Raw genomic sequence first — 24,294 nt, 5'->3', positions numbered from 1 at the left:
TTAGTCTCTAGATTTTAATAGTGGTTAAATTTCCTAACCATAAAGGAAACTAGGGACCTAGAATTATGTCATACGAAGAGCGATGCTGCATTCAATTTACAAAGTCTAGTCGATATACAGCAACCACCTAAAGACCCAATAAACGAAAACCAACGTAACAACAAACTAAGGCACAACAGCTGAGAATGATAAAGATAAACAGACTTTGAATGTTTGACTTTCAAATGTTTACCAAAATCAGCAATTTTAATATTGTGCAGTCACGTCGAGGCTTTACCGGTCCAAATAAAGTTTTTAAAACCAAACGTTTACGTGATTACATGGTAATCAAATGTCTCATTCATGTTCCTAATAGATTATTTAATACATTGTAAACTAGAGTTGGTATTTGGACGTTGGTCGACAAAATAGAAAACAACGCGTTATTAATACAGCCAATAGCAATACAGACTTCGGCAATGCGTTGCTTTATTGGGGTCAATATAAAAGCAACGTTTTGCGTCGGGGCTTCTTTGTTGAGAAATGAAATCAACGCGGTCTTTTTTTTCGGAAGTAACGCGTTGCCAAAAGTTTCATCCCTAATAGTTGTCTTAACAACGTGTTCCTTTCTTGAAAGCATTGCGTTATCATAATACGAAATGGCTCCATTTGATTGCGCAATATCACGTAATGCCGCAGTAACCAATCGGCACCCTTGAACGACACAAATTGAAACCACGTATTCACGTTTATTCAATTAGTGTGATATTGCGTTAATTTCTCTTACGTTATAGAACGTGGAAGGAATCATGTTAATTTAATTGTGAGGCGTATTTTCACAGTAGTCACAGGAGCAATTTTAAACACGGTCAAACGGCAATTTAATGTTGTGCAAATTTCATTTGCTTGGAGAACGTGCGCCATGACACAATTACAACTACTGTTGAAACAGGCCGTGAAATCTCTACGTAATTATCAACCAATTCCATTCAAGATGCTTATAAACTTGTTTGATGTTTTATCTGCAGATCAGCAGATTGGAAACAATGAGGCTGTCTATGCTGTCTAGATAAAAAAATAACAACATATAAGATAGTACCTCCCGAGAAGGTACTATCATCTACTTCAATTCGGTAGTTATTTACAGCTATAAGAGTTCACACATATTGGTAAACTTCCTTCATATACTCAAGGAGTGCCGTTCTAATTGCTCATCGGTATCAACTGTTCTTTTTCGCATAACAAGAACTTGGTTCATATTCTGTAGCATTTCTCGAGATTATTTAAAATACACTATACAATGACCGGAAATACCTCTGATGAGTTACCAACTGAGTGTATGACAAATGAGACACTCTTGGTGTATTTAATTCCAGACGATCATCGGAATGAATGGTTCTATTCCTCATGGCAAATTATAGTTATTACCATCTTGTATCCTATTGTCGCTGGGTTTGGACTGACTGGAAATACGGCACTACTCATTGTCATTGTCAATATTCGGGAGATGCGGACGATTACCAACTTTTATTTAGGAAATCTTGCTGTGTCAGATTTGCTGATGATTTTGTTAACATTGGTACGATATATTCGGCAATACTATGCATCACACGGATTTCTTAACGCTGAAAATATAGAAAGTAACATATTATGTGTTCTAGATAAAGCTATAATTCACATGTTTTTCTTTGCATCTTCTGGGTTTGTTTCGCTTGTCAGTCTAGAACGTTTCTTGGCCGTTTGTTTCCCAATAAAGTATCGAGCAATTAATACCAAGACCCGCGCCCTCAAGTATGTCACCTTTACTTGGGTAATTGCATTAATAACAACATGTATCGTGTCACCTACATGGTGGAAGGTCACCACATTTTGTGTCATTTGGAATGCTAATGGAACCCATGACATATTTTCATATTGTGATAGTGCTGGACAAGGGTTTGCGGAAATGCACGCTCTTATTGAATGTATTTATTTCCTTTTAACTTTGGGAGTAACTACTATATTATATATTATGATCATCAATCAATTGAGAAAGAGACAAACATTAAGTGCCAACGATACGCAGCAATTGAAAGCAAAATCAGTAAGAAACCAGGTCGCAAAGATGGTGATAGTAAACGGCTTAGTGTTCTTTTTATGCCAGGTACCATTTCAAATGTACAATATCTACAACTACAGTCACAGTGTTTTCCTCACATCAGAACAGGCTACCACATTGGCATGGACAGCGCGTTTGTTAGGAGGGGTAAATGCATCAGTAAACCCTATCATATACACAGCAGCAAATTCCAGGTACCGTCAAGCGTTCTTACGAACCTTTTGTCGCAAAGTGTTTTTGAAAGACAAAGAACAAAGGCCAGTGCCTGCTTCCCCTGGACTTAATTACTTCTAACCACAAACCCTAATTTCGTTTGAGAGGTACAGGTGTTCTAGGAATTACATTTATCATAGTGTGGTTACAGATGTTGTAAATGTCAAGGTTGCGGTTAGCAACTATTTTTAACGGAAGATTTAAACCATATCAAGATATGGGCGACCAATCACAAGGCACATCCATTTAAAGATGCATTACATCATGGCCAATTTTAGTTAGGCCAGAAATTGGCCTAACTCTCCATAGAGTCCGGTGTTAAAAATCTTAACCGCAAGGCAAAGTCAGTAGTCCACTTGGGAAGCTAACAAACAGAGGGAGTGCGGTGACTGAAAAGATCAGATACATATGTGACATGATCAAGGGGAATGAGTCGCATGTCGACCCTGCCAGTGGTCAAAAATGGGTTTTACACATGTTTGTAAACAGGACATTCAGAGCTTTCAGAAACTGAAAACTCCATGTTGATACAACATATCTTTGCGAAGTTATGTTAATTTATCAATCGCCCAAAACAATATAAAACAAAAGAATTTTAACACTTTCTTTGCTAATATCTCAAAATCAATATTAGCGACATCCGAATCATTCCTCTTGATCGTGTCACATATGTGAAAATCTTTCAGTTGTACACATATCAATATATATCAAAGTTTTATGCTAAAATGTAATAGCCAGAGTATGCAAAATGGGCAAGTGGGCTACGGAGAAGTCTAGATGGTGCTCTACATGATGTTTGTCCACGAGCTTGTATAACAGCACCATTGACAGTTAAGAGACTCGTTTTAGGTGCAGTTGTCGAGATCTCTTTTGCAAAATATGGCAGCAAGGATGCTAACACTTGCAAAGGGACATTTCCATACGTTAAAAGTGAATTACTGTAAAGATATATCATTGGGCACTCTGTTTTGATTGAACAATCCTGATGACCGTATTTGCAGATCTTGTGGATCTCATTTTATGTTAAACAGCTTAAGTTCGATCCTTCAATAGCTTGAATTGTTGTTGATAAAATAAAAATTTAAAAAATTGGATTTACATATCGTCTTTTTCCAGATCTCGGAGGATTGAAGGCATTGATGTTACTATGTTTATCTAATTTCTATACTTTTTTCTCAAACTTATTCTTCGGATCTCGACGCCAGATTCATATATAAGCATGGTCCAATTGTCTTATTTTTCATACACTTATTTTGATCCACTAACTTCCTTTTTTTGTGATGTTCAATATACTTAGAATAGTTGGTTAATTTATCTCTTAATAGTAATGTAACTTCTGGATGCTCGGCTGCCAGATTATGAAGTTCTAGTGGATCTCGTGTAATGTTAAACAGCCATGTGGAAGGATTTGATCCGTTAACGACTTGAACTCTGGTTTATTTAAGTGTAATGTTCATCTCTGGTGGCGGAACATGTAAGCTATGTTTTACGTGAAAATTCAAATTCCCCCCTGTGGAGAAAAAATATTAACATTATTCACAAAAACGAATAGAGAGAAATGTCGTACCGGACAAAATTTCGAAGGGGATAATGGCAATTTTGTCCCATAAAAATTAGGTTAAATATCTCATTGGAAATTGACCCTTGACCTGTTGCGACACATACATTTTGAATCATTAGTCGTATTAAGAAAACAATTGACGCTTTCGGTAAATCCAATAAGCCTTTTCGAATACATCTGTGATGTCGCCATTTCACGTCACGCCGACATGCAAAGCGCAGTAACGACGTTCGTTAAACGATGTCAAATGACGACATATTAGGTGTACTCGAAAAGGCTTATGGCATTTACCGATTTTTGACTCTCCAAAGACGATTTAAGTAAAGATTGAACTGGCTTAGTACTTCTGATCGCGATGTCCAAATAGCGAGCACGGCAGCGCGAGTCACAAGAGAAGCGAGCACCGAGAAGAACTCGGGTTAGTCACTGCTGACCATTAATGCTTGCCTGGTTGGGATCTATATACTAGAGCTACGAATGACATTAATGATCAAGCTTAGAGCTTTACATGTGATTTTTGATATCGTGCAATATTATGTTAAAGCTTCTTTTTTCTTGGAAATATTTCTAAAGCATTAATGAGTGAGTAAACAATGACATTTTAGCCATCTCGAATTTTAAGAAAGGTAAGTCATAAAGTCAATAATATATCTTTGACCAACTCATCACGCCCTCTACGACGGTTCTTGTCGCCTGGAAACAGTCAGATGTGACGGGTTGCCAGTTTAATGAAACTACTGGTGAAACGTCATTAAAATTTTCATTGGAATTTTACAAAAGGAACTATGTTTACAGTTGTGAGCATATTGTTTCTTGATTATGTTATTTATTAAATTAACGACCGTACCTGGTGGTGGTTGAAGCAGTTTCCAATCCCCGAACCGCAATGCACCATATACTTTTTTATCTCCACGTACCACGTAATGCAATAGCTCTTGCCTTGGTGACTTGTCACCTTGGCTGAAAGAATATGTTTTAGTTTATCATTAATAAGTATAAACCACACATGGTGCTGTGCAATATTATTCTTACCTTCAAGGAGGCACACAATGGTGAAGTCAGCGATATACTCGGTCCCCGCAATCCGTGTGTCCGCAGGTACTCATGTTCATCGGGAATTCCGCTAAATATGAGTTGAAAAGAAACGCGACTCGCGAAACACACATAAGAGGGGGTATTTTTCAAAACACATTCGTTAAATTGTAAACCAAATGGTGTTCTCCTTTGAACCAAAAAGGAGCATGGCTAAAGGGGAAAATTGCCAAATCGCTAAAAAAGGTGGTGTTTTTTCTCTGAAAAGTTAGCGAAATGGGATGCGAAGGGGTTGTTTTCAGAGTTCTCCGACGAGCATGAGTACCCGTGGATACACGGAGTGTTGGGGCGGGCGATATAATGCAAAGAGCCAGTTTAACTGTTTGTTGGATGTGTTTGAAGGCATTAGGGCAGAATAACCCCCTAATAACCTAGTGGCGTCAATCTGCTATGTTACCGTATTTGTGTTAGAAAAGGCATTTTGAAAGTATTTCGTCTCAGAACAGAAGTGCCCCTTACACACACCATAGACACTGGTTATAAATGTCAATACATGTACGCATGTAGTGTCAATGTGCAAGAAAGAAAGAAAGAAAGAAAGAAAGAAAGAAAGAAAGAAAGAAAGAAAGAAAGAAAGAAAGAAAGAAAGAAAGAAAGAAAGAAAGAAAAAGAAAGAAAGAAAGAAAGAAAGAAAGAAAGAAAGAAAGAAAGAAAGAAAGAAAGAAAGAAAGAAAGAAAGAAAGAAAGAAAGAAAGAAAGAAAGAAAGAAAGAAAGAAAGAAAAAAAAGAAAGAAAGAAATATAAACAAATTGCCGACCGACCTACCCTAATTTTTTTATGTTGCGCCAATCAAACATTTTTAGGCCAAATAATATAATAATAATAATGATGATGATAAAGAAATAATAGCAATTCGTCACGATAATGAACACAAATGGAGCTTTATCTTTAATGGAACTTTAGATTATTGTAAACGCACTGACCTTATTGCAGGCCATATATTGTAACCATCCAGTGTTAGATTGACTATATTGCCCTTCCCTAAGTAGCCTGCAATAGTTGGTAACCAATCCACCATTCCCATTAATTCCCTGCTTTCTGTTCCACGAACGTGTGGCATCAAGAGAGGACTGTGCACAAAGGCAGCACCTCTGATTCCTCCCTCCCAAAATGAACCTTTGCCACCTCTTAGCGGCCAATTCGAAGACACCGATTTAGTATTTGTAGACTTGAGAAATTCTGGATCTTTATAATCTTTCAAAGGTCCACCATTATCTAATACGTAAATAAAATTTTAAAAAGTCACGGGATTATATGGCATTATTACATATTTAAGATTATTACGTCGTAGTGACCATTTTGTCTAACGACACAGCTTCTCAGTTCAGTACTCTGCAAATGAAAATGAAAATGATAAATTACTTAAAAATCCACGTTAACAAGAAGAGTCCTCAAAAAGGAAAAAGTTCCGCTGATGGCCTAACAGGTATTGATAATATTAGAATAAATCTAAACTTTTTGACCCATGGCAGTGAATTTCAATCAGAGGTCACTGACGTGTATCAGATTTTGTAGGACTAACATTTGCCACATATTTTCATTCATATTCAACATATTAGAGAGGTTGCGATTTCCAAACGTAGACATCGGACGTACGTTGATCTATTCAAAACCACTCTCCTGTATCGAAGCGAGGTCACGTATTTAGCTATTTTTGAAGATATTCCACGTGCGAAATCGACGTAGATACATCGTTGAAAATGCAAAAATTTGTCAATTTCACAATATGTTAAAGACAGTCAAGGATAATGAACATACGAAGGAAAGTCTAATTATTCATGATGCAGTCATGTCTACAGTAGAATTCATCTCGACCTTTGCAGGACTTAATCCCATTAAAAGCTATTAAACCAAGATAACACTCATTGAAACAGCTCAACTGATTAAATCGGATCTTCTCTGGTTGTGCACAAGTGACTGTTTTCATGTGCGATGTCGCAATAAAGCTGGTATTCATAGCTTCAGTTGGGTAACCGATTACAAAGGAAACGAAAGGAAACAATGTTATGTGTGGCTTTGTTCACGAAATCAGACAATGTCGTGCTTTTTGTAAACCAGCATTCTTGAAAATGAGCAACATAATGATTTTTGACTTAACACGGTTTAGAAATAATTTCTTCATATTTTTGGTGTTATCTGTCGTTTACATGTCCTTCCTAAAACACAAAAGTACGACCCTCTCCAAACACCTAAATTAGCTAAAAATTTAGGACATGTTACAAAACTTTTATTTTCTAGAACCTATTTAGAATAATTTAAATGTAGCTTTTACCGGTTTTTTTGTGGCATCCTTCAGAAGTGAGCGGTCCGATACCAATATTTTCGGTCAAATCTCCATTCAAATAACACGAGGAGTTGGCTAGCTATGCCTTGCCCTCACTCATATTTTACAAAAGTACGACCATTTCTGAACATCTAACCTAGCTGTAATTTTAGGTCATGTTAGAGAAATATATTTGCTAGAAGTTTTGGAGAATAAATAAAATATTGGCTGGTTATTTTTCACACAGTGATGTTAACTAGGCAAGTGTCCATTCTCCCAACATACATCATTTGTAGGGTCACGCGTCAATGGTGAGAGCACTGTGTATTGTGTATAGGAAAACGGACAGTAACTGCAGTATGTATTATGATCCTTTTTGTTTGTAACAAATCATATTATAATAAAGGTACAGCGATGTGTTAAAAATGGACTAAATTTAAACGCAATATTCATACGCAGAGATTGTCTATTGAAATGTGTGTGATACTTTGCGTATAAAAAATTACCTTGCGATTTGACATTTTGGACTCAACGTAGCATTAAAACGTACGTTCCACCATGGTTCCACGTGGAAATAGGCTGATTTTACCTCGAGTCTAGGTAAAGGAAACGTAGAGAACGAGTGTTTCTCAACGAATGTTATAGTCAAAATATCATGTGTTTTTTGTACAGCTGAGGGGTGGTGCAATAACTTTGCGTATCCCCGAGGTGGTGAAGTATTATAGGGGGCGTGGGGCAAAGATTGGTTGGCAGGTCAAAGGGGCAAGCATTTTTTGCAGGTCGAAAGTTGGGTGGGGGAGGGCAAGGAAAGTTTGGCTCAGATATTTTAGGAACATTAGGAACACGTTCAAATAATTCCTGATCGGTTATTTATTTATTTATTTATTTATTTATTTATTTATTTATTTATTTATTTATTTATTTATTTATTTATTTATTTATTTATTTATTTATTTATTTATTTATTTACACACAAATTCAAAGTATAGACCTCTGGCAAGGCAACGGTTCACTCGCACCTATAAGATTAGTATTTTTGAAAAGAGCTGTATTGTATTCAATCTATGTTTGCAGACATACACAGGTGATTAGTGCAATCTGCTTGTGTTGGCATGGTTGGGCGATCTATTCAAACATTGTATTCATCTATTGCGATTATTACGTCACTTCTTAACTTATAGAGGCCCTGCATTCTTTTATTGATTGGCTCCAAACAAAGGATTTGAACCGGTGTCCTTCACCGTAGTTATGGCGGAGTACAGTTCAACAAAAGCATGATTGCAATCTACCACGACATTTCGGCTCACACACATAAGAAATGCACTACGATAAAATAGGTTGATGAAAACAGTGCAACAGAGCATTAATGCCCAAAATTGAAAAGCTGTATAATTTATAAACAATATACAATACACATAAAAAATACTACTACAAGGGATTTTCAACATATAAGAATCCAAACAATCAAGTACCAACATGCACAGTTTTGTCCTTATATCACTTTTGGGTTTATAACAAAATGTTTTCAAGCCTCTATCGTGATTGGCAACTGCATAAGACATCTCTTTGACAGCTGATAATGCCCATCTATTCACCAAGTGGCTAATTAACTGATGAGTACTGTCATTATGCTAATATGAACTCATTGTTTATCAACAAAGGCGAGGGACTCGTCTGTCGATATGCTCAAACAAACCGCTACAATCCCTCATTTCAAATATATAGTTTTGGTTTCTCTATTGTTCAGAAACCAAAAATCAAGGGATTAAAATGTGGAGATGAACTGGTATGCAATCATAACACTATTGTGCTGGGAGGACACAAGAGGGTATATATAATCAAAAGTATAATGGCCTATAACCATACGTATATAATAGCCTATTGTGCTAACATTTTCATTATCGATATCTATCAACGCGGGCGACTTTTGCCGTAGGTGGCACACTTCCATGACACCATAAAATTACACCCGAGTTCCGAGATTCGTTTGATAAGTTATGCATAGACATCGTTGAGACGTAGGCCTACATGTAGAAATCATGTGCATATATTGAGGGGTGGGGGGGTGTTTTGTTTATTTGTCTGAAATATCATGACGATGCATGATGATGTAGATGATTTGATTATGAATTAGATTATTCCCCGGAAAGCACAACCCATACCTCTTACCTATGTTCCCTCCGCCACCTATATATAACCTCCTCCTCCCCCTCCCCACACTCGATATCGACTCTTCCCTATTATTCCACTCCACTCTTGAGCCCCCCTCTCCCCTCCTTCCCTTCCCCCTTCCAATGCTCTCCCCCTCTGTTTCTCTTTCTCCCTTACCCTTACCCCCCCCCCACACACACACACACATACCCTCTTTCCCTGGCGATCTCTTCTATCTCTCTATCTCTATTCTCCAATAAATAAATTGAATAAAAGTTAGTTTAAACCAGCTTTCTATGATATTGATCTTCCGTCATGCGACATGCACATAAATAGAGTTGTGCATAATAGTGTTTATATCAATGAAGTCATAATCTGTCAAGTGGCTATTGTAATGTCTGTGGAAATATTTCGATGGTCTATATATTTTCACAGTGAAATCAGCTTAGGCTAATTCGTAGTCTCAAGTCAATGCTTTCAAACTAAATCAATGCTTTCAAATGTAGACTGCTTTGTTCGACTTCTCTGCTCATGAATATTGCACTGCGAAATTTAAACATTTCTTTTGTATACTTAGAGTAGGTAACTTCAAATCAAATAATTTTACGATCCACACCACTTATAAGAAACTGAAACCAAAACCGAAACTGACTGACACAAATGTTCGGTTTTAAACAAAAGGTAGAAACAATGAGTTCGATATCTTATGATTCAAGTGGTTAGGCAGGACAATAGGAAACCACGTGACCAAAACCAAAACCAAAACTAAAACTATATCTTTGAAATGAGGCACTGTTCAATGGCTTTCTTGTACTATATGAAATATGGTGGGCGATTTGAAATGCACGTGCCTGAGCAAACTACGATCCGTACGCACACTGCAGGGCAAAGAACAATGGAAATTGTCATAATTCGCGCGCATATTGCCGGGCAATGACGTCACATGTCAAGTGGTCTATACCCGATCAATGTTGGAGTTGCCTATAGCCAGGGACAGGCGATTTGCGCGGAACTTTTTTTCCGCGCAATTCCGCGCAATTGGCTATTTTTTTTCCTATGGGCAGGGATACATGATTTGCACTGAAAAAAAGTTCCGCGCAATTCCGCGCAATTTGCTATTTGTTCCGCGCAAATCGCCTGTCCCTGCCTATAGCCTATATGTTTAAAATTCAATATGGCTACCGAACTGTCATGTGGTCCAGTGGATTAGTGCGCTGGACTTCTGTATTCTGTATGTAGCAGCGGCGTGGGTTCGAGGCCCACCTGTGCTGAACTGAAATTCCATTTTCTTTTTAAATTTAATATTAGGGAAATGAGACTGGGCGAATTTATGTATGACGTAGAGAGGATTAAGATCCCTTTATTGATCCCTGACCCCACCGACTACCCCGGGCTGATTTCATGCAAAACAAATCACCAGATGACTGACTATAGGACATAGCGCCACAACACGAGCGTTGGTAAAGTATGTGGCCTCACTGCAATACATAGCTACGTAAAACGTACGTGTTAACGTACGTAAAACGTACGTCCTACGTCTACGTTTGGAAAATCGCAATCTCTCTATTTTTAACCGTTAAAACGTGAAACTTTGGAAAAGTTAACATACATATGGTATATGTTACTTTTACTAAACTTTAGATAAATTTAAATCATCAAAAGTAATATTAATGATAGACAGTATTATACCCAGTATAATATATGCACTGATAACAATCCAGATGTCGAGTTAGGGCAATTACGTGTGTCATTCTACGTAAAGTATTCTGAACAAACACAGTTGTTGTCATTGGATATTGACAGTATTTTATTACTGTCATTACTGTGGGTCACATCCCAACATCCAATAACATTAATTCAGATAAGAGTCAATGAACTGAGAACTGAGACCAATGATATGCCTTGTTACATACCAGACAGAGGGTAAATGTCTCTGCTACATATCCTGGCCTCCATGCACTTTCATGACTATTAAACCAAGCAACTATTTGCTAACAGTGTACGAAAGAGGGCATTTTATCTCTTACGAGTATCTTTCTCGCGCATATAATTTACGCTTCAAACAAGTTTTACAAACAGTGGATATGCTAAGAATGGGTACTGAGCGTTTTGATCAGTCTGAGCCAATATATGTAGTCCCTGCGGAAAAAAAACAGGCTCATTTATTTACCTGTGGATAATATAAATACTGTGTTATCCCACATGCCATTATTCTTCAGAGCTTGCGTGATATTGCAGATAGCTTCATCCATGCAAGTCACCATACCGGCGTATATCCCTCTCGTAGGTTTCTTAAAGTGATTATTTTTGTGAATATATTTCTTTGGTACAGAAAATGGCCAATGAACCGCTTGTAGAGATAAGAATATGAAGAGTGGCTGTAAATAATAAATAATAGTGATTTGTTTAGTATCTTGGGTCATTAAGGAGCAAATATGTCTATGACAATGGCGTGGCAAATATGTCTATGACATTGGCGTGGATCGGCATGATCGGTAAGCGCAGACACTCTCTCCCAGATAGAGATCAAGAGAAAGAAAGTGAGGAAAATAGTAGGGGGAATGGGGAGAAGGGAAGGAAGGAAGACGAAAAGTAAAGCACAGGGACAAAAGAGAAGGAAAAGGAGAGAAAAGCAAATGAGAGAAAAAGAAGAAATAAATGGAGAAAAAGAGAAGAAGAAAGGTAAAAGTATAACTAACTATGTACATGCCTAAATATCGAGCCTAATTAACTGGAATAACTAGAAATCCATAATACTGTGAACAAATTCCAACTACTGAGGGGACAAACACTTCCTCCCCTGCGCCGCGCACGTGCACTGCAAAAATAGTTCTTATTTATAAACACTATGAGATGTTCATGTGTTTAAAGTAAACATTGATATCCAATGACATGCATTCTTATTTCAAATTTCTCACATTGGTGTAAGTTTATAAACATCAAAATAAGTTAATTATTAACAGTGGCGTAGCCAGGAATTTGATATTGGGGGGGGCAAGTTTTAGACACAAACCGACAAGTAATATTGACAATTCGAGCGTAGCGAGCGAAGCGAGAGGAGCGAGCAACGGGTGGGGTCCAGGGGCCCGCCTTAGGGCCCCTGGTGGGGTCCAGGGCAAAGCCCCTGGTAGGGGTCCAGGGGGCGAAGCCCCCGGAAGCTCTGAGGTTTTAGCGTTGTGGAGGGCCATTTTTCATGCATGTTTTTACCTTTATATATAGTATTTTGTTCCTTTAAAATTGCGTGAAAATTACTAGAGAAGGTAAGGAAATAATGTTTTAACATGTTTTAAAGAGAAGGTTGCTATTTAATATAGTGTTTGAAAGTTTGAAATACTTTACGTAGGTTACACAGTGCGCCGGTGTGCCTAAATACCATACAAATAAGTAATGTTGAATCAAATTTTCATATTACTGACACTTTTAGTCGGACCCAAGTTCACATGACCGACGATGCAGATGCATGATTTGCCGACCGGCCCTCTGGGCCGGCACTTACTAGACCACTCAAAATGAACCGACGGTCCCGTCTGAACCGACGGAATGGCATATTGGGGGGGCAATTGCCCCCCTTGCCCCCCCTCTAGCTACGCCACTGATTATTAACACATACGGGTGTTTATCAAGTGTTACTCCATTGAAAATAAAATTACACTGTGGTTTCTATAATGCACAACATAGTTAGTGATTAACCCTTTTGGTCAAGCCTGTCAAACACTAGTGCATCTTGTGACGTGCCCTGAGTAATTTAATTTAATTATTTTACAAGCTGAAAGTATGTCATGATAAATATGAGACAAGGGGATACACCTTGGAAATAATCATGCAAGAGTTTGTGTGCTATGGCATGTTTTAGGGCAATTCCCTCACAAACAAATAGAATTGTATCTAAATTTAGATTGTTTGGGGAAACCCCTCTTCTTTTCCAGAACATTCTTTGTATTGCATCATAAAAGGAAAATCCCCCAGGAAGTGATGTAATGTGATAGGTTAATGTGTATAATTATTCTTGGGATTTTCCCAGATAGCACAACCTGTTGTGAAGAGGTGAACGAAGTAGTTGGCTATTAATAGATGTTGGTTATGGTTGCTATAAAAGCAAATGTCAACAGGTTTATTACACAGACATTTGATTATTATGAAGCAATGAGCTGTGTGTATGGTGCTGCAAAATATTCACAAAGTTTAATATTGAATCAGCATTGGAATTATAGCAAGGGTGATATATTTAAGTATTTAGCCGCTGAACGGGGAATATAGTATCATGCTGATAACTGATTCAAAGCTTTTAAAGTCTGTCAAGTAGGAGAACTGCGCAAGGAGTAAAGAGATTTGGAGAACTGTGCAAGGAGTTTAGTATTGGAGAACGGCGCAAGGAGTTAAGTATTTGGAGAACTGCGCAAGACGTTTTAAACGTGTTTGGAGAATGACGCAAGGAGTTAAGTATTTGGGAGAAAGCAGCACCATTTTCGTGTGGGGATTTTTATACGCAAGGAGATATAAATGGAAGTATACAATGGACTTCATTGACTTTCGCAGGACAAATGAATAAGGATTATACAACAGCCATCCAGAACATTGCAAGAACTCTGTGATCACCAACAAGAAGACTGCTGGTTAAGTACTGAATAATTAAAACTGTGATTGTGTGATTATTACATTGTATAATTTATGCAATTGTTGTTATATTTACCAATCATATTTTACTTTCAATTAAAGACTTAGATTTTGTTAGCTAAATCAAACAGTGTTGTGCATTCGTGTGAATTTGGGTAAAAGGTGATTTTGGCCTTGATTCAGTACGACTCGTAACAATCTGACAACATTTATAGTGCGGGCGCGTTAAGTTTAACCTTTGAGGATCCTTCTTTTAAGGATCACTGTCACTCCTTCCACCCCTGGACATACTGGATAAGGATCTTCAACTGGCCGACCTACATAGAGACGGCTAACTCAACATGGGACAAAAGGACACCACTTCCTAGGCACCTAAGGCAGGACAATAATAAAATGTTCTACAAATATTTTAAAGAATTCTCTCAAAAATATTTTTGACTTTAATACTTTGATATTTCATGCCACTATAATAACAATAGTTTTGTCGACACATCGATCATAAAACACTGGCGTGCTTGGAAAAAAAAAAAAGAGCCAATATTCTTCAATTTATTCCATAAGGATTGTAAGCAGAATGAGCCATCGAAGATGAAGTAGGTAGCATTAACACACCTAACAACTTTCTGGTGAAATCGTATAACTTTCACAAGTTTAACTTTCACAAATACCTTAGTTGTGTTGTGCCGTTCTATGATGTTCATAGTTCTACGAGCAAATATATGTTGGAATACTGGTCCTTGTATTCGTACGCTATCCGTTCATTTTCGTAAAAATCATAGCCGCTATGATGGCGTCCATTTTGTGACCAGGCATGAACATGCTTTGTATAAGATTCATCTCCTGACAAGAAACCTGCGGATTAGAAAACAAGTGAAACAAAATATTTTTGTGGAGGTGAGTTTGTGTATGTGGATGGGATATGTGACTAAAGATGTGTGGGGTGGGTTGGCTGTGTGGACAGATAATGTTGAAAGTGATTTCGTCCTCGGGAACAACGTTTTCCTATTATCTTTTTCTTCATATTCCCTTTTTCTCTCACATGCATCATTTCCGGAATTTTGATAGTCATTTCCTGGGAGTAACATACCCCCACTTAAAGGGAGTCTTCGGCAATCACACAATATTACGCCTTATATGTAAGAAACATAATTATCAAACCCGAATCACATGGTTTTATTTAAAACAAACTCATAGTGACCATAAAAACGAATAAAAACATCCGTCTTCTTAACACGCCATATTCAAAATTCCCGAGTGCAATGACGTCCCAGTAATACAATGAACGACAATTGAGCTTAAACACTTTGCACTTAAACAATTTCGGCGCGGGAATTTTGAATATCGCGTGTTGAGAGTCGACTGTTTTATTCGTTTTATGGTCGATATGAGTTTTTTTAAATAAAACCATGTGATTCGTGCATGATAATAATTTTCTAACATATAAGGCGTAATGTTATGAATGCCGGAGACTCCCTTTAATGTGTAATAGACTATGGGGCATGTGATTCGTGCATGATAATAATTTTTCTAACATATAAGGCGTAATGTTATGAATGCCGGAGACTCCCTTTAATGTGTAATGGGGCATGGGCATTTATCTTTCACTTCTGTAGACCCCTCTTGGGCAGAACATGAAACCATAACAAATCAAGAGTAAAGATATGTCTGAATTAATATCCAAAAAGTTCCCACGTTTTACTTGGCACATTTAGGAGTTATTTAGGGTTAAAAATGTGTTTTTCGTGATTTTTCACCCTACAAAAGTCTCCCTTCCTTCTGCATGACCTGATGATGTCCTGCATGATGTGGGGTTGCGTCGTCACCTGCACACTGGGGATCTGTGTAATATACCACCAGCGTGAAATGGGTTATGTGCCCATCTGTGGTGGATTTCAGCGCCTTTACCCTAGTATGTGGAATAAGAACTCCCATGCTCTAAGAAACTTAGGACGAAAGCTCCCATCCAAACAACACCAGACAAAAACAAGCTACCAAGCCAACTAAATTGGCTCACCTTTCCTAACCAGCTGTGTTGCGAAAGGAAGTTTTAAGGTAGAGAAGGTAGTCGACAGGTGGAAAGATGAAAAACTAGAGTATTGTAGGTAGGAGCATCAAAAATGGGACAAGGTGTTAAGTACCCAATTGGAGAAAATCCAGCATAGATGGAAAGAGTTGGCACAAGTGCCAAAATGCTGGCAAAGAGTATTTTTCAGCTCCTCGACACTGGGATAAGGTGTCTCCCTTTAAAGATCTAAGATTGCCGCTAGTTAAATATCCAAAGTGCCTAGCATATTTATTATAAAAAAATGACTTATTTTGGTGAAGACGGGTGTAATGTTGATGCTCTTTTAAGTTAATAATAAAGGCATTATGATAACACGACCGACGGAATAAATTCACAACGTTGCAATAAAATGTTCGCAAACAAAGAATTAAACAACAATGACAACAGCGTACACCACCACCCACCGTACATTATGCATTCCTACCCAGAAACGAATCAAAGCCGCGATGAGTAGGAGTACATTCCTTTCTTGAGTATCCCAGGTGCCACTTGCCAACCAGATGAGTAGAATACCCAGCATTCCGCAGTACATCCGCTATTGTAACTTCACTTAATGGTAGACATTCGTCATATTGTGGCTCAAGAATACGGGTAATTCCATTTCGCATCTACAAGTAGAACACAGAGAAATACCAACTTATGTATAAGTAACTTTCATGGACCGGAGGCAAACTATTCTAAACTTTTGTTTATATGGTAGTATTTTTACGATTTTGATCCATGTGGAGCTCAATATTGTATTTTTCCAAGAAGCTTACGTCACAGATAGTTCAAAATAATAGGTTTACATTTCATAATTCCTTAGAGAAATACTTTGGTGGGGTTTAAAACAAGATTCGAGCAATTTTGTAATTTCACCTCTGTTCACATTTGACAACATGCTGGAGGACCCCTGTAGCCGATTTATTTATTTTTTTGCCACCTATAAAAGATAATATTGCATAAAGACCCGTAGAAAACACCTATATAGTGCAGGCAATCGTTTTTTGCTGTGATGTAACATGACATAAATCTTGTCAAACTGACCTGGTATCTCCCTGTCATGAGTTGTGCTCTGGACGGGGAGCAAAGGTTAGCGACATAATAGTTTTCTAGACGAACCCCGGTGTTTGCCAATTCATCTATAGTTGGTGAGATAATGTATGGATTATGATATCCTACATCGTTGTAGCCTAAATCGTCCGCTAAGATAAAAAGAACGTGAGGGCGTGTTTGTCTACTTTGCTGTGGATAATAATATAGTGAAATTATTTTTGTCAGATATAGTGATATTGTAAAAATGTCTAGCGTGCCTATCATTACTACGATTTAGTGATATCGTCACATGCAAGAAACAAGAATTTGATTTTTTATCTTTGCCTTCATCTTTGAGAGCACACAAGGTACCTATGTCCAATGGTAGAATAACATCCACACTCAGTTTGTTTTAAATTAGCATGTTATGACCCGTTTGCGAATTTGGCCGGTGTCTTAGACTCAAATACACTTTTGTTGTGGCCCTTAGATCTATTTTGATCATCATACTTATATGAACATACAAGCACCATTGACGTTTTAGAAGTTAATATACATATTATGTAATGACACATGAACTCATTGTGTCATTTCATTATTTATTTTCATTAGACAGTCATATAGAATTGGGTCATTTTGGGTCACAATTGAGTCGGTTTAGTTTATTACTTACCCAGCAAACACAAAAACGTTTTTAAATAAGTTATATTTTGGGTTTTGGTTTAGGTAAAAACGTTTTAATAACATTAAAATGTCGGGTTATAAAGGTCATGAAATCGTTTTTAAAAGTTTTGTATGAAAACACGCTACAACAATATTTTTAAAATGTTTTCGAAATGTCATTGTAAACTATTTTTTGCAAACATTTGTGGCCAAATATTTTGTCAACACTTAAATAACATCATGTTAAAATATTTGCACCCAGCAAACACAGAAATGTTCTTAAAATGTCGGGTTATATAAAGGTCGTGAAAACATTTTTAAAACGTTATTGTAAATATTTTGTAAAACATTTGTGTTTGCTGTGGAGTAAATTACCAACAAATGTTATTTAATGTTATGAAAACGTTTTATACCATTAATGTACCCTTTATATAACCTTTTGCGAATGATGTCGAAAACGTTTTGTGTTTGCTGGGTAGTACCTATTTTCTGTTGTGCACATTTGTTATAATTCAAGGTAAAATAAAATAGCTCCATATAATACTGTAAACACGAGTTTTTAAGGATTTTAGTAGAATTTTGGGATTTCCGCCGCCATCTTGGATTTCAGTGTAAATTTGAGGTGACCCGTGTCATATTCATCACTTACAGCATGGTTTTGTTAAAGGAAGATCAACTGTCATGCAGCTTCTAACAGTATTTCATGAAATAAGCTCCATAATGGATGAGTCCGGGCAAGTAGACATGTTGTACTTGGATTTTTCTAAGGCATTTGACAGCGTCTCTCACAAATTGCTCATTCACAAGTTACAGTCGTTTGGGTTCCATTCGCATCTTCTTAGTTGGTTTCAAGCATACTTGACTGATAGGGAGCAAAGTGTAGTCATTGATAGTTCAAACTCAGACTGGCTCCCAGTCTTATCCAGTGTCCCTCAAGGGTCCATCTTGGGACCCATGCTTTTTTTGTGTTACATCAATGACATGCCTAACTGTACCCGAAACAGCACAACTGCGTTATTTGCTGATGATTCCAAATGCTTTAAATCAATCCATAGTACACATGACTGCTTGCTCCTTCAGGATGACATCAATTCTCTTTATAAATGGGGCAAAACATGGGACATGCATTACCATCCATCCAAATGACAAATAATTTCAGTCACCAGAAAAAAAAATAGGTGACTATCGTATGAATAACAATATTTTATCCAGAACTGATTATATCAAGGATCTTGGTATTGATATTTCATCTAGTCTTGTATGGAATGACCATGTTAGACGTGTTGTCAACAAGTGCAATAAAAAGTTGGGTATGGTAAAACGTGCAGTCGGTTTTAATGCTCCCGAGAGGGTCACAAGACACTTTTTACTGCACTGGGCAGGAGTGATGTGGAGTATGCCAGCTCTCTCTGGAGTGGTACATCAAAACGTAATCTTCGATTAATTGAAGGCATCCAGAGGAGAGCAACAAACTATACTCTACATTACCCTGGTTTAGACTATCGTGAGAGGTTAACTAAATTAAACCTCCTTCCTTTGTCTTTTAGACGTAAAATCCTCGATCTCACATTCTTTTAGATACAAAATGGAACTTTATGACATTAATCTTAACCATTAACTCCACCCTCAAGGACCGTCCCACCACCAGATCATCTGCTGACCCCTATTGTTGATTCCCAAACGATGCAAAACCGAATCTCACAGGGCATCGTTTTTCAACCGTATCGTTCCCCTGTGGAATCAACTTCCTCTCACAATAAGATCCACTGTCAACATGTCCTCTTTTAAGAGCCAGCTCTCTGAGTGCACAAGAACAAACTAGAGGAGAGTTTTGATCCTTACAACACATGCTCTTGGGTTACATGTGCAGTGTTCTGGTTGTAGGCTTGTGTAGGTTTTTTTTGTTTGGTTTTTTTTTTAAATTTTGGGAGGGGAGGGGGTGTCCTCATTGTTTTGATCCTTGGTGGGACTGTCCTAGAGGTGCTTTGCACCTGTTAGTCCTTGCCTTTTTATCTATACTTCCTTTTTTTTTGTATGTACTTTTGAATATTCATGTGCAATATATTTTGATGTTATATTATAATTATTGTATATACCAGTGATAAAGTGTAATAAATAGATAAATAAATAAATAAATTATTTTGCTTCTTTCATCTAAAGTAACATGCATGTCAAGTATGGTCTTGGTAAGAAAAACAAAACTTCTATATAGAAAAATGACCTTAACCCCCCACACATGGGATGTGAATTTCAAATGCAGCCACCCATTCAAGATCATTTACTCCCAAATCGGCTATTTAAGTTAAAATCCATACACCCACAATTGAAGACACAACATTAATCTCAATTAGTGGGTTTTTAGCGGGTTCGCCGTCGGACAAGTTTAGAACTGTCAAGCTTTCGTCAGGAGTAGCTCTGACTTCTTCAGGACAAAGTACCTAAGAATGAGACATGTAGACCGCCCCTTGTCTACTGATGACTCTGAAAAGAGTCGTTCACTGAAGACTGCCCACTAATTGTTATGAATTCCCGTCGTAAAAGCCTATCCCACAACATTCATCTCCTTAATGCACAAGGAGTGTGAATTTCAAATGGGCTTACCTGATTCAGCTCGTTTTTCTCGCCCCAACAGTTGAGCTAATAATAGCTTCGAATCTGGTTCTGTTTACTGGAAAAAGAAAACAAAAATAGATCACAGACACAATAGTGTATGAGTCTGCCCCCCCCCCCCCTTAGATGGGTGTTTGGTACCACTTGGGGATAACGCTACACTGCCACCATAATTATGTGGTAGTTGGCATCATGGGCTACACTAAAATGCCACAAAGCAATTGAAAGGGAGTAGCTATTGGCGAGAAAAGGTCATCGAGCCTTACACAGGGTCAAACTTGCTCAAATTGTGCTATTCCAACGTATTCCTCTGGTCATAAGGAGTTATTGAGTTATTGAAAAGGTCAAAGGTCACGTTTTAGTCTCTATGGGGATCAAAAGCATCAAAGTGCTCCGATTTTGACAGAAGAGGAGTCAAAATGTTCGTTTCAATAAAAAAATAAAAAAATTCAAATAAGGATAGGATTGCACAATCTAGGATGTTTCTTTACTCACGTAATGTATCAAGCTATATCAAGGTCAGTATGTCAATGGTACTTGACCTATTTAGCTATGTTACCTAGGTAACGCAACATCCTAGATTGTGTAATCCTATCTTTATTTTATCAAAATGAACATTCGTGATAATTTTTATGACCTGACATGATGTTCAGCGCTACACATATTACTAGCATTGTTCTCCCAAGGCGCCCAGGCCAATTACAATTATATTCTCATTGCTGAGTCATATTTCACTGAATCTTACTTTAACCATAGGTCTAAATTACAGCAGTGATGAAAATGTTATAGTAAACTTTCTTGCCACCACCCGGGCAAATCACACACTTTTGTTAAGCATTTTTGTGATTCAGGTGCCATTATACCTTTGCGTGTCAAATCATATTTAAGTTTATTATCTCAATTTATCTCCCAAGCTAAATGTATACATCCTTTAAGTTACATAATATATATCCAAATTCTGGTCCAAGAACAAGTAAAATAGACCAAATCTCAAATGTCTCTAGCCATATAAAGACCACATTGTTTTCAAAAATGGGGCCCTAAATTAACCTAAAGTAGGTGACCCATAGTTGACCTTATAAGCTAACACAAAAACCTGCCTCATTCACACACCAGTTTTGGTGTTTATCATGTTAATTGAAAAGCCTCCGTCTTTCAAATGAGCATGATTTATTTTTATGTGACTGTTCATGACATTAATCATTAAATAATGTGGATCCTATGTTACATTTTGATGTGGCATTTATGTCCATAATCACTGGAAATTGATGGGTACAAATTATTTTGATAACCCTGTATTACCACTCGTAAAAAAGTAAGTCGAGTAGATCAGAATATAATTGGGACAGTGGTTCTTCTAGTTAAGTTAGGTCAACATCACCCAAAGCGTTTGGCATATGTAGCGTATGACACCATCTATGTTAACTACGGTAAAACGAAAGCCCAACCGAGGTAGGGAGTGTTCATATATACTTTGGTGGGGTCCTAAAAGGAGCATCAAAGAATTACTCCTTAATTGAGTGGATCCAAAAATGTTAAGGGTAAAAGTCCGAGGTTAAATGTACAACAAGGCATGCACATTCCAAATGTTTTGCTCGTTCGGCATGCACATTCCAAATGTTTTGCTCGTTCGGCGTGCATAAATGTTTTAAAAGTATTCATTGTGTACTTTGCATGATGCAGTCATGTCTACAGTAGAATTCAATTCGACCTTTGCAGGACTTAAACCCCATTAAAAGCTATTAAACCAAGATAACACTCATTGAAAACAGCTCAACTGATTAAATCATATCTTCTCTGGTTAAATACACACAACATATGTGTCTGCTTTACACGTACAATGGAGCAATGAGCTGGGATTATACTTTCAGTTGGGTGAACGATTATAAAGCGAGCGCTAGAGAACAATTGTGTGTGGTCTTTGTTTACGAAATGAGACAATACGTGCTTATTGTTAACCAGCGTTCTTGAAAATGAGAAACATGGTGGTTTGCAGACTTAACACGGTTTGGAAATAATTTCTTCATATTTTTTGGTGTTATCTTTTAGGACAAAATTTAGGACATGTTACAAAACTATATTGTCTAGAATTTTAGAAGAGTACTTTTAATATTGGCCGGTTATTTTTCACACAGCGACGTTAACTAGGCAATGTACTATTACCTATAACATTAACTAAAACACCAAAGTACGCATATTTCCAAACATCTAAATTAGCTAAAAATTTAGGACATGTTACAAAACTATATTTTCTAGAACTTTAGAAGAGTACTTTTAATATTGGCCGGTTATTTTTCACACAGCGACGTTAACTAGGCATATCCCCATACTTTTAACGTAGGCTATATTTTGTAGAGGTCACGCGTCAATGGGAAAGAGCACTGTGTATTGTGTATAGGAAAACGGACAGTAACTGCAGTATGGGTACTCTCAAGCTTCAAATCAACCAAATTTGCGCACTTTACAATTTGGGTGTAACACGATGACTCCAGTAAGTAATAACTCCAAACGGTTACAACTCCAATAACATTTTGTTTTCTATTTTAGGACATGAAAGGGTGGATCAAAAATTTGAACCATAAAAAGGGGGATAAAAACATCCATCCGTTTAGGGGATCAAAAAATTGATATCCGAGGCGCCAACTTTTCCAACCAAGCATTTATGAACACTCCCTAAGAGAAAAACTTAGTTCATTTTTAGGCGAGGTTCAAAGGAACGGGACGAGTTTCAGGTCTGCAAAAACAAAAAACATAGACTCTTACCTGATACAAAGTTTTTATCAAATGTCAGCTTTGAATAATTTGTCAGTAAAATAAAAGATAGGGTCAGTATCAACAAAGTGAGCAGAGTAATTGCGTATTGTCGTAATTTAGGCATTACAAACTCGATGAAGAAGCAGTCAAAATAACGGTAGCATCTTATGGAACCTTGACCTCTGAAATTAAGAATCATTATTGAAAACGTGTCATTATTTTAATATCATTAATATAACTGTTGACGAAAACTAATATATAATCCAGCTTTTTTGTTTGTTGATGTTGCAAGAAACGACATATGTACATCCTTCAACCTTGTTGGAGAGTTGTATACCTATTCGCTGTAGAAGTGACGTAAGGCTACCATAGCAATAAATGAATACAACTTTTGACTATATCGCCCTGCACTACAACGTTCACGCGGTACCTATGCATTGAACTATCATGGATAAAGACCTGGATCGTAATTCTATAGAATATGCATATTATGCTGATCACTCGTACCTGTAAGAGGGAAGCCTGCTTGTAGCTAGTGCAGGGCGATCTATTCAAAAATTGTATTCATCTATTGCTATGGTAGTTCATCTTATTATTACGTCACTTCTACAGCGAATTCAAAGTATACAAACAAGGAATATTTATTCAGGAACCGAACACATGTTTTTATCAAACCACATTTGCAGTCTTGGTAACCAACAACTCAGACCTTGACTTAATCGAGTTCTAATCAACGCAACCGATGAAATTGCAAAAACTGTGCACTTTTACTATTTTTATTCTAATAGAAATGATAGATATTATTAAGTATAAGGTACCGGTATTTAAAATTGTACTCACTTGATATTGAACTGCCTATCTACATGGTTGACACTATATAACAGGAAGTAGATATAATCAATAACATAACCTTCAATTGGTACATAGCAAGTGTGTGATTCTTGTTCTATCTGGAATCAGCGTTACAGAAATAGTATTGCTAGAATTTACACCATCGCAGCTTTACCAATCGCGAATACTAGCAGATCAATAAGTGAGTTAATTGCATCAATGGTTCAGAGCCAGAAAGCCGTAATTCACTTCTTGGCCATTTTGAGATTTTGGTACCAAAATTATCTCCCGCACCCACAGATTCTTCCAATGATAAAACTTTAATAACCCAATCAAATTTTATAATGCAGATATAGCACAATTCTTTCAATTAGCAAATTGCAGGC

General features: G+C 37.2%; 1 protein-coding gene across 2 annotated transcripts; it reads right to left on the bottom strand.

The window, feature by feature from the left end:
* Positions 1-383: 383 nt before the first annotated feature.
* Positions 384-24,026, bottom strand: LOC140144875 (arylsulfatase B-like). Of its 2 annotated transcripts, none has more exons than XM_072166678.1 (10): positions 23,918-24,026; positions 23,087-23,259; positions 20,315-20,381; positions 17,063-17,260; positions 16,441-16,644; positions 14,640-14,823; positions 11,528-11,735; positions 5,867-6,158; positions 4,699-4,811; positions 384-3,800 (listed from the first exon to the last, which is right to left on the bottom strand). In XM_072166678.1, the coding sequence occupies exons 6-10, from the start codon at positions 14,670-14,672 to the stop codon at positions 3,727-3,729; spliced, it is 720 nt and encodes a 239-aa protein (XP_072022779.1). In that variant the 5' UTR covers positions 14,673-14,823; positions 16,441-16,644; positions 17,063-17,260; positions 20,315-20,381; positions 23,087-23,259; positions 23,918-24,026; the 3' UTR covers positions 384-3,726. The 2 variants fall into 2 exon arrangements, with proteins under 2 accessions (XP_072022779.1, XP_072022778.1); XM_072166677.1 differs by having other exon boundaries at positions 16,461-16,644.
* Between the last annotated feature and the right edge of the window lie 268 nt (positions 24,027-24,294).

Source organism: Amphiura filiformis, unplaced genomic scaffold (genome assembly GCF_039555335.1).
Source record: "Amphiura filiformis unplaced genomic scaffold, Afil_fr2py scaffold_90, whole genome shotgun sequence".
In the NCBI taxonomy this organism is placed as follows: domain Eukaryota; kingdom Metazoa; phylum Echinodermata; class Ophiuroidea; order Amphilepidida; family Amphiuridae; genus Amphiura; species Amphiura filiformis.
The sequence above is the reverse complement of the archived record's forward strand: the minus strand, read 5'-3'. Positions and strand labels throughout refer to the sequence as shown.

Excerpts from the sequence above, each read along its gene's own strand:
- LOC140144875 (XM_072166678.1), bottom strand. The coding sequence starts at position 14,672 with ATGAACATCATAGAACGGCACAACACAACTAAG. Across the intron at positions 6,159-11,527 it reads AGTATTTATATTATCCACAG|ATAATGGTGGACCTTTGAAA; the intron begins GTAAATAAATGA and ends TTTACGTATTAG. Across the intron at positions 4,812-5,866 it reads AATATATGGCCTGCAATAAG|CCAAGGTGACAAGTCACCAA; the intron begins GTCAGTGCGTTT and ends ATATTCTTTCAG.